Raw genomic sequence first — 17,406 nt, forward strand, 5'->3', positions numbered from 1 at the left:
GCATGGAGCTTGCAGGAGGCCATCAAGAGGTCTCAGCAGCATGGACGGGAGCCCTTCCCCCCCTGCTTGGCCTTGGCACTGCAGGTCAGTGAGCCTACCCCATGCTCATGGCTCTCCGTGGATTCAGCAGAACATGGAGGCATGTTAGTAGAGACAACTTCTTGAACTGGGTCACAGTTTTCACTTGCAATTCTGGATGATGAATAGCCAAAAAGCTTCAAGGAATTAGAAAGTATCACGTAACGTTTGGAGAGCAGAACATTCGATATGTTAAAAAGAATAATATCTTCGCTTTCCAACAACACCAGGTGCCTGTGACTGGGTAGGGTGACCCACCCATCATCCCTCACAGCACTTTGTTTCCATGATTTCACCAAATCAATAACATCTAACAGTAACGATGGCCACTAAACTGACAGCCTAACTCTTGAGCTCATGTAACAGTGAGACTTTAATCTTTAGAGCTGCAGTGTAGTCAGGACACTTTAAGGTCCCTTCCAACCCAAACCATTCTATGATTCTTTGACACTTCAATTTGATAACGTTAACAGCTGCCTACCTACTCCACTTCACTTGAACACTTTGCCTTCATCCGTAATTTTTTCAGCGCCTGTCAAAACTGCCAGCATGGGACCAGTGAGAAAAACAGCTCCCAAGGTCTCCAGAAATAAAAGTCCAGCACAAACCAGTGTGAATTTACAAAACCAACAGGCTTAAAGTTTAGACTCTGGGAAAAGAGTCTAGGGACATCAGCTTTTTCAGCCAAGATATACAGGGTTTTCTTCCAGTCCCACTGTTTTCAAATCCCCTTACATAGCACAGGCAGGACTGAAGATACGCCTTCATTACTGGACAGGAAGGTACCGAAATAGAGTAATTTAAATAAAGGAACATTGATCTAATTGGGCAATGCTGCAGATAGTGAGCTGATGTTGGATAAAATCCTAAAGTTATATTTGCTCTTCACTGTTCATCTGTAATTCCTATTAGCATAAATATGCTACTAAATCTCCCACAGTAAGCAGCTGTGGTAAATGACTTCTGTAGGCTTAAAAGCCAACAGTAATAAAGTAGTATTTTGTTTTCCATTAAAAAAATAACAACAGAGGCTTCTGAGATGTGCATACACATGTTTAGTTCCAGTGGAATGTTATTCATGAGCACCCAAAGTTATTTTCTATCTGAAATTTGTAGCACTGCAAATCAGCTACATATGCTGTTGCCTTTCTATCGTGATTCTTACTGCCTCCGAGTTACACAAATTTTCTACATACAGCACTGGGTCTGCACAAAAGTCTTGGGGCCATCTTTATGCCCTTTCTCCTTGATGACTTATGTTTACCATTAAGTTAGAAACAAAGGATCAGGAAAAATTACCCGAGCCACTTAATCCAGTCCTCTACAAGACCAGAAAAAAACACAGTAGATATTTCAACGTGCAACAAGCTGCACGTTATCTGTGCCATACACTATCACTTGCGGTGGGGGGAGGACGACACAAAAAACCCCAAGAACTTTTAGAAACTTAAAAAAAAAAACCCTTAAAAAAAGAGTGGAAAAGCCGTAACTATAGCATATCATGTGAAGTGAGCAAGAGAAGTAAGGCATTGCCAGTGTCCGAAGTCTGTACAATAGCTTGCAGCATATTAAATGTTTATGGTCCGAAGAAATAGGGAAACTGATACAGATAAAATTATCCTGAAATCCAAGCAGCTAATGCAGACTTGCTAAATGTGAGATGTGCTACTAGGGACTACAGAAGGTGTCAGTGAAGTTACACACAGGCATATGCACAGTAGTAAAAGGAAAACACTTCAAAATAACATATTATCCAAAACAAAACTAGTCTTTGTATAAGCCTGTTTCTATAGATCATCTTTCCAAGTGCCCTGTATAGAATTATGCAAAACTTGAATTACTTTCAATAGGAAAGTAACATGAAATGAGGATTCTAATAAAGCATTTCATACTGCATTTCACAACATCTTACTGGAAATATTGATTCAAAATGGCATGCAGTGCAGAGAGGTATGGGTTAGAATTTGGGTTAAAAGATCATAAATTGGAGATAATGGTGTATCCACATTACGTAAACTTGTCTGTGGTCCATCTTTATTTATTAAATTTATTTAAAGTCACCATAGGGACCTCAGATGAAAGCACCACTGCATCGGAGAAATGACTGGTGAAAGCTCTGAGGAAAACTTGGGTACAGTTTGTGGACTGATACAAAGCCAATACAACGCTGACTTTGGCAATGGAGAAAAATCCCAAGGAGATGGAGCTACCATAGCCTTTTAGAGGCCATCAGTAAAAAAGAAACGCAGAGTTTATCCACCAACCCTAAAACTCATCGTAGAGGTAAGAAGAGATGCAACCACACCTGTAAAGGTGTCCACCCATCAGAGGTGTGGAACGGCATGGGCTGGCAGCAGCAACCCAGGGCAGACAAGCCAGCCCCGCTGCTATTTCCCCATAAACCAGCCAAATCCTCGCAGGATCCTAAGACTCGAGTCTCTCATGGTAAGCCTGTGCATCCACTGAGCTCCGGAGTCAAGGCCACAGCAATATTAGCTCTGAGTTTTACCTTGTGCTACACTGACCCAGGGATACGATCCCTCTCCCTGGTTGCTCAGCTGACTGCACTATGGAGGCAGAGTTGGATGTGGACATAAGTTTGTGATACAGCTAGAGACGTTTGGCACACTCTGAATAACCAGTGTTTCAGTTACTTACCAAGCTTGATTACCTTGGAGGTTCTGACAGGAAAAATAATGTTTTCCTAAAGGTTGAAACAAATTCTACTAAAACCAACAGCAACCCAGGACCAAGGTCAAGATGCCATTTCTATATTGCTATTGATTAAGCTCACAGGAGGACTTCTGCTCCACTGAAATGTAATACCTACCCCTTGGTACCTCTCTTTTATGCACTTTGGCCTTTACATCCCATGAGCCCCTTAATCTCACTCTAAAGAGCCAACTGGTCCAGGCTGCTTCTCAGCCATCCATAGAAAACTGTAACCCTCAGAAGAAATGATTTCCCTCTCCTCCTCCATCAACTGATTTCCAAAGTCGAGCCAAAATAATCACACCACGAGCACACTTATATGGTGCAGAGCCACCTGAAATATGTGGGGTTTGCTTCATTTCCAAGCTACGTTTGTCATTCCCAGTGCTTAACTGCGGCATATAGCAAAATGTTCCGGCAATAAAAAAAGGATTTTCAGTAACATTGCTGAAAAATAAGTTAAAACAGAAATTTAAGAAGAGTTTGGTAAATCCTGAAACAGGAAAAAGCTGAATGTGTCATTTCAGCATCACAGCTTTTCTTCAGTGCTTGATCCTGCCTCAGTTTTGAAAGCAGATCCTTCCCTCCAATTTCTTCGTGCTCTTTAAAGCAAGGGCCCCACTGGACTAATGTAATCCATATGCTTACTATTGCTTACATGCTATTCTTAAAGGTCAGCTCAGCTGAATTATAACTCCATCACACATACTTCCCTACCGTCTGTTACCTTTATCACAGAAAGGCATGCTTGGAGATAAAATAAACAGAATGTGACAAGCGTGAAGTCTATTATGTTTTCAAGAACTGGTGAACTGGTTTTATGTACATTTTTGCTAGACATCAGAACAAGAATATTTTGATGAGGTATTTGATTAAATATCTTTAAAAATCATCAGAAATAAATGAAATAAATGTAAGTGATGCATGTAAGCAAAGCATCAGTTCTATATATTCATTACTGAGTAGACACGGAAGCCACTTTGTTTTTTCTTTCAGAAAACAGACTTTTGTATTGGAGGGGATTGGATCAAGAATTTCACATGAGAATCTTCTTGTGGTTATTGTTTTAGAAAGGGCCTGTATTCTGCATGGCCCAGTGTAGGATGAGCAGTTGGTTCAGGATTTGTGATGTGGTGAGAAGGCTGCGGGGCATCATAAATAAATTAACATCTTTCCTCACTGCCTTGCTAAGGGAACGCAAATCACGGGACAATAAAACGAACAATTAGCAGAACCTTGCTTGAAAACAATGAGGGGTTTTTTTTTCCTTAAGAGTAGGATTTGTTATATTTACTGCTTTTCCCAGTGGCAGCGAGAGGGCTTGCAGTGCCTGGAGCCATCACGCTCTGGCAAGTCCAAGCAGCGGCCAGAGGGCTGGCGTGGGTTGCGGCAGCAGCTGCTGCAGGCACAAGGCAGGGAGGCAGGGAGCCGTGCCACAGGACCAGAGGAAGCCAGAGCGAAACACTGCTCCCTGGGGAATTAGACAAAGCAGGAATGTGATGGGTGCATTAAGGAGCGTGTGGTGTTAGCAGTACCACTAATGCCATAGTGACTCGGGGGAAGCATGTGAGCTCAAACCAGAGCGCTCTACAGTCCTCGAGGCAGAAACGAGCTGCACTCAGATGCTGAAAAGGGCTGGGGAGAGGAAGAGAGCAACGAGCTGCTCATGGAGCTGGGGTGGCAACAAGCCTCTTATCGTTTCTACCATAAGCACTGTGCAGCAGGAGGGCTTCAACAGCAGACTCTTAAGAGTAGATCCAGAACTCAAGTGAGGACTGTTTCTGACCCAACGAAGATGTCTCACCAAGTTTTTATATGTAATGGACTGTTAACTCCCCTATGGACTTGTTTTCTATTATACACTTCACCTAAAGGAGTAATATATGAAGCGTATTGCCACCTGAGACTTAACAGAGCCGACAACATAAAAAGAACAAGATGCTGATCCTCTACCATTTCCTAAAACATGAAGAAGTATTTGGATGCAGATACACGTGATTTAGTCAATTTGTATTATGCTGTGGTTGTGTGATGCTCTAAAAACAAACAAACAAAAAAACCCATCCAAAAAGTAAAACAAAAGCACACCACTAATGGGTTGAAACTTAATAGCACAACTGACATGGCATTTGCTTCCTTTCAGCATTATTTTTTAAACCCATTATTTTTTAAATCCATTTTTTAAACCCAAGAGAAATACTCTCTTACATGCTGTGGCTCCCTTAGCAGATGCCCTCTGAGCATTTAAAACTTGAAAAGCAAATAGCAGGTATCAAGCCCATGCCTTTCAGGCATGAAACTCTTACTAGTAGACTAGCCTTACTAGCCTTTAATTTGCAGTTTTTTCTAGTGGGTGCATGTCAGCTCTACTACAAAGAGATTTAATTAGTCTGTAATTTGACATTGCAACACACTGGCTAGACAAACCAACGAAGGACATGTATGGAACTGCAGAGCAAACTGCAGATTTGCACTAACTCGGAAGCAAGAACAACTGTCATGTCCAAGCCAACTCGTGCTAACCACTGCAACAGAAACATAAATGAGCGAATAATATACAGCAAAATGCTAAACCTTTGTCCATACCTGAGATACAGAAGGTCGAGGGGGCAGTGCAGGCGGTGGTGGGGGCAGCCAGCCAGACCTCACAGCTGAACAGTGAGAAAAGAAGAAAAAACAAACAAACAAAACCACATTAATTTAATTCCAAATAAAACCAAAATTCATTTCCATGATAATTCCTAGTGAAGAGGCAGTATTGAACATTTTAATAACAGAAACCAAACTTGATCTTTATTGAGAAAAACCCTGTTTGAATTAACTTCATGAGTAGTGAATGAGTAGTGATTTAATTGCTGTAAAAACCCACAATGTTATGATAAAAAGCAGATATGGAACCCAGTCAGCCACAAAAGCTGTAGCTAAAGCAATCCAATTCTAGTTAAAGAACCCCAGAAACAGGGTCTACTTGTCCTTGGGACTTTGCTCTTTGTCATTAACATTATTGCCTTTTTTAGAAGTGATGCTTTAGCATCCAGTGTAGACATTAGCGTTGACTCCAGATAAAACACACTATATGATGGAGTGCAGCCTTAAAAAGAAAACATCTGCCATGGAATTAATAGGACAAAAGCCTAAACGAACCAAAAAAACCAAAACAAATCAAAAAGAAATTTGTTTCTTTGGCTTTATCTTAAATCTTAAATCTTTAAATCTTTATGGGTTTAAGCTGAAGGAGGGTCGATTTAGATTAGATGTTAGAAAGAAATTCTTTACTGTTAGAGTGGTGAGGCACTGGAACAGGTTGCCCAAAGAGGTTGTGGCTGCCCCATCCCTGGAAGTGTTTAAGACCAGGTTGGATGGGGCTTTGGGCAACCTGGTCTAGTGGAGGGTGTCCCTGCCCGCAGCAGCGGGGTTGGAACTAGATGATCTTTAAGGTCCCTTCCAACCCAAACCACTCTATGATTCTATGATTATGTTTTGTATTTGCATGTTATTACTCACTGGTGGTATTTTGGAAGGAGGAGGAAAAATAAGGGGAGGAAGACAAACCCTAATGGTCAGTTCAGGCTCCTTTAACATAATCCAATGTCAGCTTTTAGTCTGAGTCAGCACAGAGGGAGGGTAACAATCACGTAGGTCCAGCCACTGTATTCCTCAATTTCCTTAAAATACCTAAAACCCATCATGGGAGAAAAACTACAGGACAGCTGACGGCTTCCAAAGGACTAGGCCAGCACAGAGACACCAACCAGGACTGGTGGGAGTCCTTAGGTGGGTTACTCTCCCCAAGCTCCTGTCACACCGAGTGCTCAGCACTTGCACTAGCAAAGTTATCAGACAGTCCATCTTGCACTGGTGGTTGTTTGTATAGCAAAAAAAAAAAAAAACCCCAAACCCAAACAACCCCCCCAAAACCAAACCCCAAAACAACATTAAACTTAGAAACGCCTCTTACCACAATAATGCTAAGCAAGCAATTACATTTATACACTTTTTATTTCCATGCATATTTTAAAAAGCCACAAAGACCATTATGAGCCTTGTTACAGCTTAGCCATTTACATATTTTATACACCACGTCTAAAAATGTCTACATGGTTGAAAATACAAAACCAAAAGATATTAACCATTAAGGAAAACAGTGACATGAGAGCAAAAATGTGTGGATGAAAACATTGAGAACAGTCATATTGACTATATACAGCTCCGAAGAGGCTTATAATACATGGGGGTTTTTTACATCTTCTGTATCATGACCTCATGAATCAAAATGAAGCCTAGTATCACTGCACACAGTGCCAAGGAGAGAGGTAGAACAATTAAAACCCAACTTAGGTTAAGCAAGGGAGCCACTAACACCCTTGCAGGTGTAAGAGATGTGAAAAAACATGGTCATCAGGATCCTTTCTCTTGCATTTAATTAGTTCTGTTTATAAGGCCACTGCAATACCAGCATGATGTCATCACTAATCTTTAGAAAGGAACAGTGGTGTAAGAAACCTTCCTTTTCTTTAGTCTGAACTTCAGATTATTACTTCATTTATCTGAGCACTGGCAGTGGCTTTGGCAATTACAGCTAACAACAATATTTGGAAACGCCATCTAACTCAAACCACCAGCACTCTGCAGGTCCATCAGCTGCACGCTGTAACGGTGTGGTGGGTTGACCCTGGCTGGGGGCCAGGTGCCCACCAGAGCCGCTCTATCACTCTCCTCGTTCACTAGACAGGGGAGAAAAAGTACAATGAAAAAAAAACTTATGGGTCGAGATAAGGACAGGGAGAGATCACTCACTAATTATCATCACGAGTAAAACAGACCAAACTGAGAGAGGAAATTCATCTTATTTATTACTAAGCAAAACAGAGTAGAGGAATGAGAAATAAAACCAAATATTAAAACACCTCCCCCCACCCCTCCCATCTTCCCGGGCTCAACTTCACTCCCGGCTTCAACCTCCGCCCCCCTCAGCGGCACAGGGGGACGGGGAGTGGGGGTTACGGTCAGTTCATCACACATTGTCTCTGCCGCTTCTTCCTCCTCAGGGGGAGGACTCCTCTCATTGTTCCCCTACTCCAGCATGGGGTCCCTCTCACGGGAAAAAGTCCTTCACGACCTTCTCCAACGTGAGTCTCTCCCAAGGGCTACAGTCCTTCATGAACTGCTCCAGCGTGGGTCTCTCCCATGGGGTGCAGACCTTCAGGAGCAAACTGCTCCAGCGTGGGGTCCCCCACAGGGTCACAAGTCCTGCCAGCAAACCTGCTCTGGCGTGGGCTCCTCTCTCCATGGGGCCACAGGTCCTGCCAGGAGCTTGCTCCAGCGTGGGCTTCCCACGGGGTCACAGCCTCCTTCAGGTGTCTCCACCTGCTCCGGCGTGGGGTCCTCCACGGGCTGCAGGTGGAATCTCTACACCCCCTCATCCTTCCTCCATGGGCTGCAGGGGGACAGCCTGCCTCACCATGGTCTTCACCACGGGCTGCAGGGGAATCTTGCTCCGGCACCTGGAGCACCTCCTGCCCCTCCTTCTGCACTGACCTTGGTGTCTGCAGAGTTTCTTACATCTTCTCACTCCTCTCTCTGGCTGCAAAAGCTCTCTGTCCAACTGGTTTTTTTTCCCTTCTTAAATATGTTATCCCAGAGGCGCTGATTGGCTTGGCCTTGGCCCGCGGTGCATCCGTCTTGGAGCCGGCTGGCATTGGCTCTGTCAGACACAGGGGAAGCTTCTAGCAGCTTCTCGCAGAAGCCACCCCTGTAGACCGCCCACCCCAGCCGCTACCAAAACCTTGCCACGCAAACCCAACACAAATGGCGGACAAGTACATACGCTCAACGCGGTACGTTTATGTTCAGGAAACCTTGTGGGAGCTCTGCTGCGACGCTCCGTGGAAAACACCTGCGTGCACCTGACCCTCCCACCACCACCCACGGTTATCACTGCGAGGGTATCATCTCTGCTCTCCAAACAGCTCTGATGTCATGGGGGAGCTCGAATCACGCACATTTCCTAATGACCCCCAGGCACCCGAAACACGAAGCTATGACGCGCGCTGCTGCCATGACAGCATCCCATGGGTGCAAGCAGGCACCGGCCCCAGCAGCTCCCTCGGCCCTTCCGAACGTACGTAGTCCCCTCCAGGGTTCATCATTTTTGTATGTGCTGGCTTATGCTCCAGCAGGCCCTCAAAAGCTTTTCTGCCAGAGCTGCAGCCATTGAGAACTCGCATCAACTTCAGCTCTAGAGGAGACAGCGCTTACTGTCCTCGCTTGCCAATTCTGCAACCCAGTAATATACCTAGGAGAACAGCAGTGTAATCTTTATGCGGAAAGGTGCAGGTCTTGCTGGAAAAGCATCTCCTGAAGTGGTTGCGCACACTGTGAAACCCCACAAGTCTCCTGGGATTTGGTCCACAAAATTCCAAAGGGAAAAGTAATTTTTCCATAAGATGGTCAAATTTAAAAAAAAAAAACAACAAAACAACAAACCCCCAAAACTGCTTTTTCAGCTTTCAAAATGCAATATATATGAATTTAGCACTAAAGTAGTTAGATGCTTACACCATGTGCATTTGACCCAGTTTCCTCTTTTTAATCCTGCAAATTCTAACTTAAGCTACTCATGAAATATTCATAAAATTCCTAATGTTGCAGAACATCTTTGGCCTGTTGTTAGAAGGAAATCATGCTTATGTGAGTACAATTGCTAGACGAAAGTTAGTTGACTTTTGAGGACTCCTAACAACTTACAAAAAACCCTCACTTTTTATTCCCTGCAGGGCAATGAAAAAAAAAAAAATTATGACAGATGCTGCATGCCTCAGCCTTCTCTAGTGTCACTACCCTGAAAGAGGACAGTATTAACAGAAACTCATAGGTTTTTATGTGTATCAGCCGGTGAAGGGCCTCGCACAGGTCACCTCGTTACCAAGCAGCACGGTGACATTCACACCAGGGTGAGCAACGTAAAGCAAATCTCAGAGATAGCACTGTGGAAAGGCCATACAGGTACCAGTAAAATAGATTTAAGTATATCCAGTATCCATATCACATGTATTCCTGTAAATGATAGCATTTTCACGCACTAGTTACTCCCACATAGATAGCGATAAGGCTTTCGGTTCAAAAATCGTGGCTCTTTACTTAGCATGTTTACACTTTAAGGCGCGTTATCAGCATGGAAAGCTTCCAGGACCATTTTTCTGCCCTATTTTGGCAATCAGAAAGGTCTGATAGCACTAACAGGACACCACACTAGATAAAAACCCCATGTTTTCCAATCTGAAGCTAGATTAATATTTTAAAACAAACACCAGGATGAAATTCTACACTCTGAGAACAGGCTGTGCCATCCTATCTTGCCATAACGCAACTCTGCCACCAGCCTCCCTAGCAGACAACACAAATCCTCAGCACTTTCATTACCCACGGTAGTGAAAAAGATCAATCATGGCAAACATTCAAGTAGCTCCTTTACGTGACTTATTTGATCTAGGAAGAGGAGACCAAAGAAAAGGCATAAAATTATCGTAGTCCTGTCAAACCTACGGAAAGTAGGTCAATAGCTCACCAGGCACAGCAGCAAGGGAGGATGTCAAAATTTGGGTGGAACAAATTTGGGCCCTTGGGATCCTTTAGAGTAACCTGTTAGAACAATGTGCTGCACCTCTCCCACGCAATGTCAGTAACTTGTCCTCTTGTTTCGTAGTGTTGAAGAAAACTACCATAATACACTGAGCTGCTGGATGCATGCTGGTTTTAAAAATTAATTAATACTGGAACAGCAACATATAAAACTAGACTTCCTGAAACATTTCTGTGTCAGGTATTTATTTCATTTCCATTCTTTGCAGCTGTCTTCCTTCTTGGTTTTATATGTCTGTTACCTTACCCTGGGTATCACCTCAGACAAGTTAAAGCTTTGGGTGAAAAAAAAGTACTCCTTTGTCTCATCTGAATTGAGTACGTACATAAGCACTGAGAGAAGGGTGGTTTTCCTGGATCAAGGGCCATTTTGTACCTTTCTTGCCAAAGTGAAACTGGAAATTGCCTATCAAAGGAGGCTGACCTCATCTCATGTCAAAACCCTACACAACTTTCATCCCATGACCAAAAAAAAGGTCACCCAGAGTCTGGCCACTCCTCTTATTTCAGTCACCATTCCCAAAGGGAATGTTTTTCTGTGTTTTTCAGATCACATGGAGGGTACAGTCCTAACCAAGCCCAATCTAAATCCAGGCTGCCCTGGATCTAGATGGCCTAAATCCAAGTTCATGCTTCTGTTCTGCTTCCCTACCACCACCATCCCGCCCTTCTGCAATTGAGTGGGGACCATTCAGGGACTTAAACTGGAGAAAACCCTGATAGGATTCCTCAGTAGAGTCTGGCTGATGTGTTTGGTATTTTTCGAGTGGATGCTACGGGCCAGCCCACAGGATCACCCCCATTGCTGGATCAAGGCTGGTTGCATGGCAGATTTACATCAGTTGACGCTGCTTCAGAGTGCTTAGCTCCCAGGTCAGGTTTAATACAAGACCAAGCAATTAATTTCATCAGGAAGCAAAAGATCTGCAACACTGAAAACAGTTCAAAAAAGATAACCCAACAGAATGAATTATTTTTTAGTTCCCCAAACTACCGCAGGCTTCAGTTCCTGAGGCAGTTTGGGAAACTGACATTTTCACCCTTCCACTCTGAGGCTGTTTCAGAGAGTTTTTTGTGATACTGTTCCCACTTCTGCTGCCAAAGGCAGACTGCCGAAAAGTTCTGTGCCTAAGCTGGTTTCTGTTTACCTCCGTCTTACAAAACTTCCCTTCTTGTTCACTGAAATTGGTACTTGGCTATCACATAATGCTGATATCATCCCTCTGCACCCCTTCATTTATTTACATTCCTGATAACAGCATTAATAAGGTGGATTGTGAAATAACTGTTTTTTCAAGAGATCGGATTTATTAAGTCTCAATAATGTCTGTAGAAAGTTGCAACAAGAAAAATAATTTCCAGGAATGTAAATTTAATGAAGGATTCTAGTAGAGTCGTGGTGAAACAGGCATTTATCCAAGGACCTGTTTCAGTAATTCTTACTAATGTCTCTTCAGCAGTTAACAGCAAAGCAAAAAAAAAAAGATTTTTAGATTCCTGATAGGAATTTTGTTAGCAGGTTTGTAGAAAGACTGTAGAAAGCATTGCCAATGCCAAAACTGGAGACAGGGTATGCAGGTGGAGTAATAAAACCTCTCTTCTCACAGTTTTGGGAACCTGCTCAGCAGCAAAGCTTCATGTGTCACAGCGAATGATACACACACCTACTGTCAGAGGCACACTCTTGTTAGAGGTATGCTTCATGTGCTAATCATGCAGAACATCATTCGTACCTCAACTGCATGGAAAGCAAGTGATCAGGAAGTGATACAGCCAGCCATGGAACATCAATGCTTCTGCACTATGAATTTGCAGGTATGTGACCTCATTTAGGACACTGGTGTGCTTACGTACTTGATGGGTCGCTTTCAAATCAAATAAGCAAGACACCGTTAAAGGTGGGTTTTTATGATGTCATTTTTAATGCCCTATCTATGCAATTTAGTATGTTTTCACTGTGAAACAGTGGGGGGTTTTAAGCACCTGTTTTCTGTATTGTGTCATACATCTACGACATCTAAATTTTAAATTCCTGTCCCTCATTTTCCCTAATCCATTTCATTTTCTAGTTACTGTGTTCTGTCCCCATTCCTTTGCTGTGTGTTTCTATTTGGGGACTGTTTCTCCCTCCTTCCTCCAAACTGTTCATGATTTTGTTCCCTCTCGCTTCACGTTTAACTTCATTCTCCACCCACAGGGAGGCACAGTCCCTCCACCTTCCTCCCACAGATCCATCTCACCAGAGCTTCTCACCCCGGGGAATTCCCATGGGAGTGCTGGAGACTCCGGCACTTGCTGCCTGTGATCATTTTCAACACAGATCAACTCGGAGCAGGCAAACGGGAGCCGGAAGAGCAATGGGTTACCACCCACCACCCCTCCAGTCCCACCTGCAGCTCAGATTTTTCTTCTTGAGGACATCCAAGATCTCCCCCACAAGGAGACCCCTCCTTGTCCCCCCTGTTTCACATGAGAAACAGAAGATCCTCGCTTCTTTAGCCTAGACTGTAAGCTGTTCTATGATGGACCAATGTTTTTTCATGAAATAGAGTAACCTACTGTTACCAGACTGTAAACCATTCCTCAATTCTAGAAAGACAAGATTAGAAAAATTGGGGAAAAAAAAAAATTTTAAAAAGTTCCATTTACACAAATTGTCAAGAAACAGTTACACTTGAAAGGCTGGTAAGATCTACCTCAGTTTGCACACAAGTACTGTCTGGACTCAAGTCTTTAGAGATAGACATAAAAATTTAAAAATCTAAAATGCAGAAATAAGTTACCCCATCACATTCCTGTCACGTAATAACCATTCATCCATTTATGTCCTCACTATTTTCTTCAGCCCATTCAACCTTAATTATATCCTTGTCTAGGTGGGCAAAGAACTAAGTTACATAGCTGTAAACACATAAATCCTTCACAAAAAATTCTAAAATGCTGAGAGGCATAAAACTCTTCCATTCAAATCAAAGGGACAACATTCATATTTTATTCAGAATAAGTTCACTTCAGTGATCACACATATTCTGAAGGTGAACAGGACTAGAAGGAAACAGCAGCTCCAGCAACAGATCAGGAGCTGAGTTCCAAAAGAAAATAACATATTTTGTTTCAAAAAAAAAAAAAAAGTTTTTGCAACATTCACGTTAAGAAAGCATTTCACAGTATTTTCATTGCCGTGATACAGTGTCGGAGAATAATATGAACAGCAGCTCAATTTTGTGTCTTCTTTAGTTTATGTGTAAAAGACTTTTTTAATTTAAATTGTAATTGTTGTTACAACCCTCACAACCAAACATGTTAAATTGACTCTGTGCTCTCAACTCAAAGCTGGCAACATTAGAGCTCCTGTACAAACGATATTCAGCAAAATAGCGTATTTTGCTGATGGTATTTGCCATTATCACTATTCTAGCAAAAAAGGTCCTTCAGAATTGTCATCTTCCTAATTTAATGTTTTGGTCTGATTAATAAACATAACACAGTAACATGCAAGACGGTGTAGTACTACAGCATGAGTAAAATCCAGCCCTATCACTCAAGAAAGTAGCTGGATTTTACTAAATCAAGGCCAAGACAAGAGCAATGAGAGGAAGAGGTCCTGAAAATTAATTAATTTCACTGTGATCTAAATCTAGCATAAAAAAGGACATTACTATTCTAGGTTCCCCTTGTCACTTCAGCTTTGAACGAAAAAGTTAGTTGAGAAATCCGTATTTACGGTAACACAAACAACATAACTCCCTGCATAACCCCTTAAAAGTGCCTTTAGTAACTAAGGCTTGCAGACAGCTAACTTCAATAGATACAGGTATTTCCCAGCAAATACAATTAAGCATAAAGAATACAGAAGATAATGTGGTAATCATACTTATCTAGGTTAAGTCTGGCAGGTTTTTCAGTACTCAGTTCCATATGCCCAAAAGAGAGTCACTCACGTTTGCTCACTAAGCTAAAAATATGATGCAGCTGAAAACAAGATTGCTGAAAATAGCTGAAAAGAGCACGAGGGTAACTATTTGGAACTGTTTGTATCAAAATGTGTATCACAATGGAGCAACTATCATTTTAATTCTCAAAAATCCTCTTTCCTACACAATCACAGAACTGTTTTATTTGACACATGGAGTGAAAACATACAGAAATACATAACTGGCTGTGGTTGGGCAAATATGAAACACCAAAGACATCTCAACACACACTTACTATTCAGAAATCTCCACGTTTGGCAAATAAAATCCACCAAGCCTGTACATTCAAGGAAAGGTTGTGCTAATTGAATGAAGTAATGAAGGTTTGATGAAGTAAAGGAAGTAACGAAGACCCTTCCTTTTCAAAGGTATAAGAAAGAGGATAAAATGTGATGCTGAACACCAGTCTTCCTCTAAGCACTAACGAAAATGAAAGGGTACAGAAAAGAAGTTTGTACTGACTGAGTCTTATGATAGAAGTATCACTTCAAACTGTGTGGGAAGTGCGTATATGAAGGAATACACAAGTGATGTGGGGACACATTTATATGACTTAAGGGAATGCTGATGCACACCAATAAATCTGTTCCCTTGTTCCTTTTCTATGAACACTACATGGAGAGCAGAGGGGATGTTTTCTTGTTTGGCAGCGACCACTTGCTAAGTAGAGGTTACAAATCTGACTGTAAGGAAAACAGCATCTGTAACAGAAAACGCTGCACTTACAATAAAATGCTAGTGTGCTTCCCCCTTACCAAGTGTGGTACTTAACACCTCACATTTTAAAAGAGAGAAAAACCCAAAAATACTAGCCCCAGGTTGCTGGCTGAAACCAGCACGCCCGAAGGAGCATAGGCAGGTTCCAGGGAGCATTCCCTTACAAGCCCAGGACAGAAGCGGTGCCTGCATTCCACACGTTCTTCACTGCAGGGACAGCCGCAGCAGGAGGCAAGCTTCAAAAGCAAATGAGCACTGCAAACCTTCAGTCAAACATTCATTTGTAAATAGTTATATGGCTGTTTTGATGAATTACACAGATATTCAATCTTCCTTTCCTAACAACATGAAACTACACTGTTTATGACAATTATGTTGTTTCATCAAAGCAAATTCTCTTTTCCAAACAAGTATCCTTTGTTCTACAGAGCTGTTAATTAAAAGAAGTTATGTAATTCAGAAATGAAACTAAATGGGAAATAAAATATATTTCAGAGGCACGTGTATCAGTCTAGCAAGACCCAGATTGCTGTCACTGCCTATAATTGCGCAAAAGTAAATTCTTTATTAGTGGTCACGGGCAGAAAACCTAACTGAGCAAAACGCCAGAAGACAATGGATGCATTTTTGGATTTTAATACTTAAGCTGAGACCCAGTCCCAGAGTTATCCCAAGGTGGACCCTTGCTTACTGCTGCCGTCAAGGCTAACGATGGCTGGGGGCCTTGCTGCAGGACTGCTGGGCTCCGAGCTGCAACAATTTTGGCCTCCTCAGTACCTGCTCCCTCGTCCAGATCGTGGAACAGACAGAAGAGAGCAGCTAATTCTGCAAACGACCTTTGTGAACAAAGCAGGAAAGCTTTGCGGGCCACAGGCTCCCAGGTCTTACTCTGGGAGCTCTTGGCTTGTATCTGAGTAGACTGCGGGCTAGAGAAAAAATGAAGACATAAACCAGGTCATGTATGCATTTAAACTGACATTTTTGTTTGTACTTAAAACCTGCTGTTGTCTTTCCAGGAATGCATAAACCCCAGCCAAGTATTTTCTTCGTATGTACATAGGCCAAATGCCAAAGATTATACATTCAACGAAAAGAAATACATTGAGAATCTAGCAGTACTAAATTTTTCTCAGATGTGAATGCAAAGACTATATGATTATTAAAAAAAAAAAGAAGATATTTCTGTCTCTCAACATCTCTTAACAGAAATTCACATATGGACTCACAGGATGACCTGGTATGCAATGATTTTCCTCTAGTTAAATTCACTAGCAGCCCTGTACACCGATATTGTGAGAAAAACTCTTCAGGGATTAGTGGGTTTTGAAAATACTCTGCGTCAAGGCAATGAAACTTTCACTGCAGCAACTTATTTGTGCAAGGCTTGAGAAAACACACATCCTTCAAAGCTAAGCAAAGCCAGGGGCATCCATGACAGTTTTAGGAGAAGAAAAACGCTTCTGGCAATAGGCATGATGCTTCACTGATGCCACTATTAAATAACCCCAAAGTTGAACTTCCTGAGGTTTGCATAACATTAAATAAGGCCATTGTACCACAAATGTTGTTTCAATCACACCATATTCTTAGGGTCACAACTAAGAAAAATAGGTCAGTACATGATAAAATACATCCCTATAGCTTGTCACATCTACAGTGTCCTCCAAAACTAGAGTGTCATCTCAAATCATGGCCTTGAACAGAAATAAAAAGTGGTGGTCGTTTGTTGGTTTTTTTAATACATCCACATGTACACACACAGAGAGATATAGATAGAGCAATAATCCTCTTGTGCATACTATTAAAATGTCTGTCTAGAGCAGTTCAATAATTATGGTAGATTTGAAGAAGGCGGGGCCTTTCAGCAAGTTCTCTTGGTTTTCTATGTTTTTCCTGGGTAACACTAGTTAGAGCGTCCCAGAGTGCAGCTATGGAATATGAATGAAAGCACCTCCTTCAAGTGCAGTTATGTCCCAATTCAGCAATTTTAAAGCACAGCTTCCATGCTGGACATCCTAACCAACATGGATAAATGCTATCTGTGTTTACTTGCCAGGAGAGGGGCATCATAAGATGAGCAGCAAACATAATAGAGCAGCAGTAAATGAAAAACAAACAAGAACACCCCCCCCACCAACCAGTGCCCATAATAAGGATGTGCCACAATCTTTGGCTGAATTTACCTGAAGAGATTTTTTTTTTTCCTGCACTTTAAAAGTGAACAAAAAAAAATACTCCAAAACACTGATGGCTTTACAATTAAAGAAGTGATACCTATAGATCA

General features: G+C 42.1%; 1 protein-coding gene across 2 annotated transcripts in view; it reads right to left on the bottom strand.

The window, feature by feature from the left end:
• REPS2 (RALBP1 associated Eps domain containing 2) overlaps positions 1-17,406 on the bottom strand; it is a 105,798-nt gene that overhangs the window by 17,568 nt on the left and 70,824 nt on the right. For both annotated transcript variants that reach the window (XM_075775969.1, XM_075775959.1), the window contains exon 14: positions 5,377-5,441. In XM_075775969.1, coding sequence (XP_075632084.1) covers positions 5,377-5,441 — 65 coding nt within the window. The remainder of the gene's footprint in view (positions 1-5,376; positions 5,442-17,406) is intronic.

The sequence above is a fragment of the Balearica regulorum genome, chromosome 1 (assembly GCF_011004875.1).
Source record: "Balearica regulorum gibbericeps isolate bBalReg1 chromosome 1, bBalReg1.pri, whole genome shotgun sequence".
Classification (NCBI taxonomy): domain Eukaryota; kingdom Metazoa; phylum Chordata; class Aves; order Gruiformes; family Gruidae; genus Balearica; species Balearica regulorum.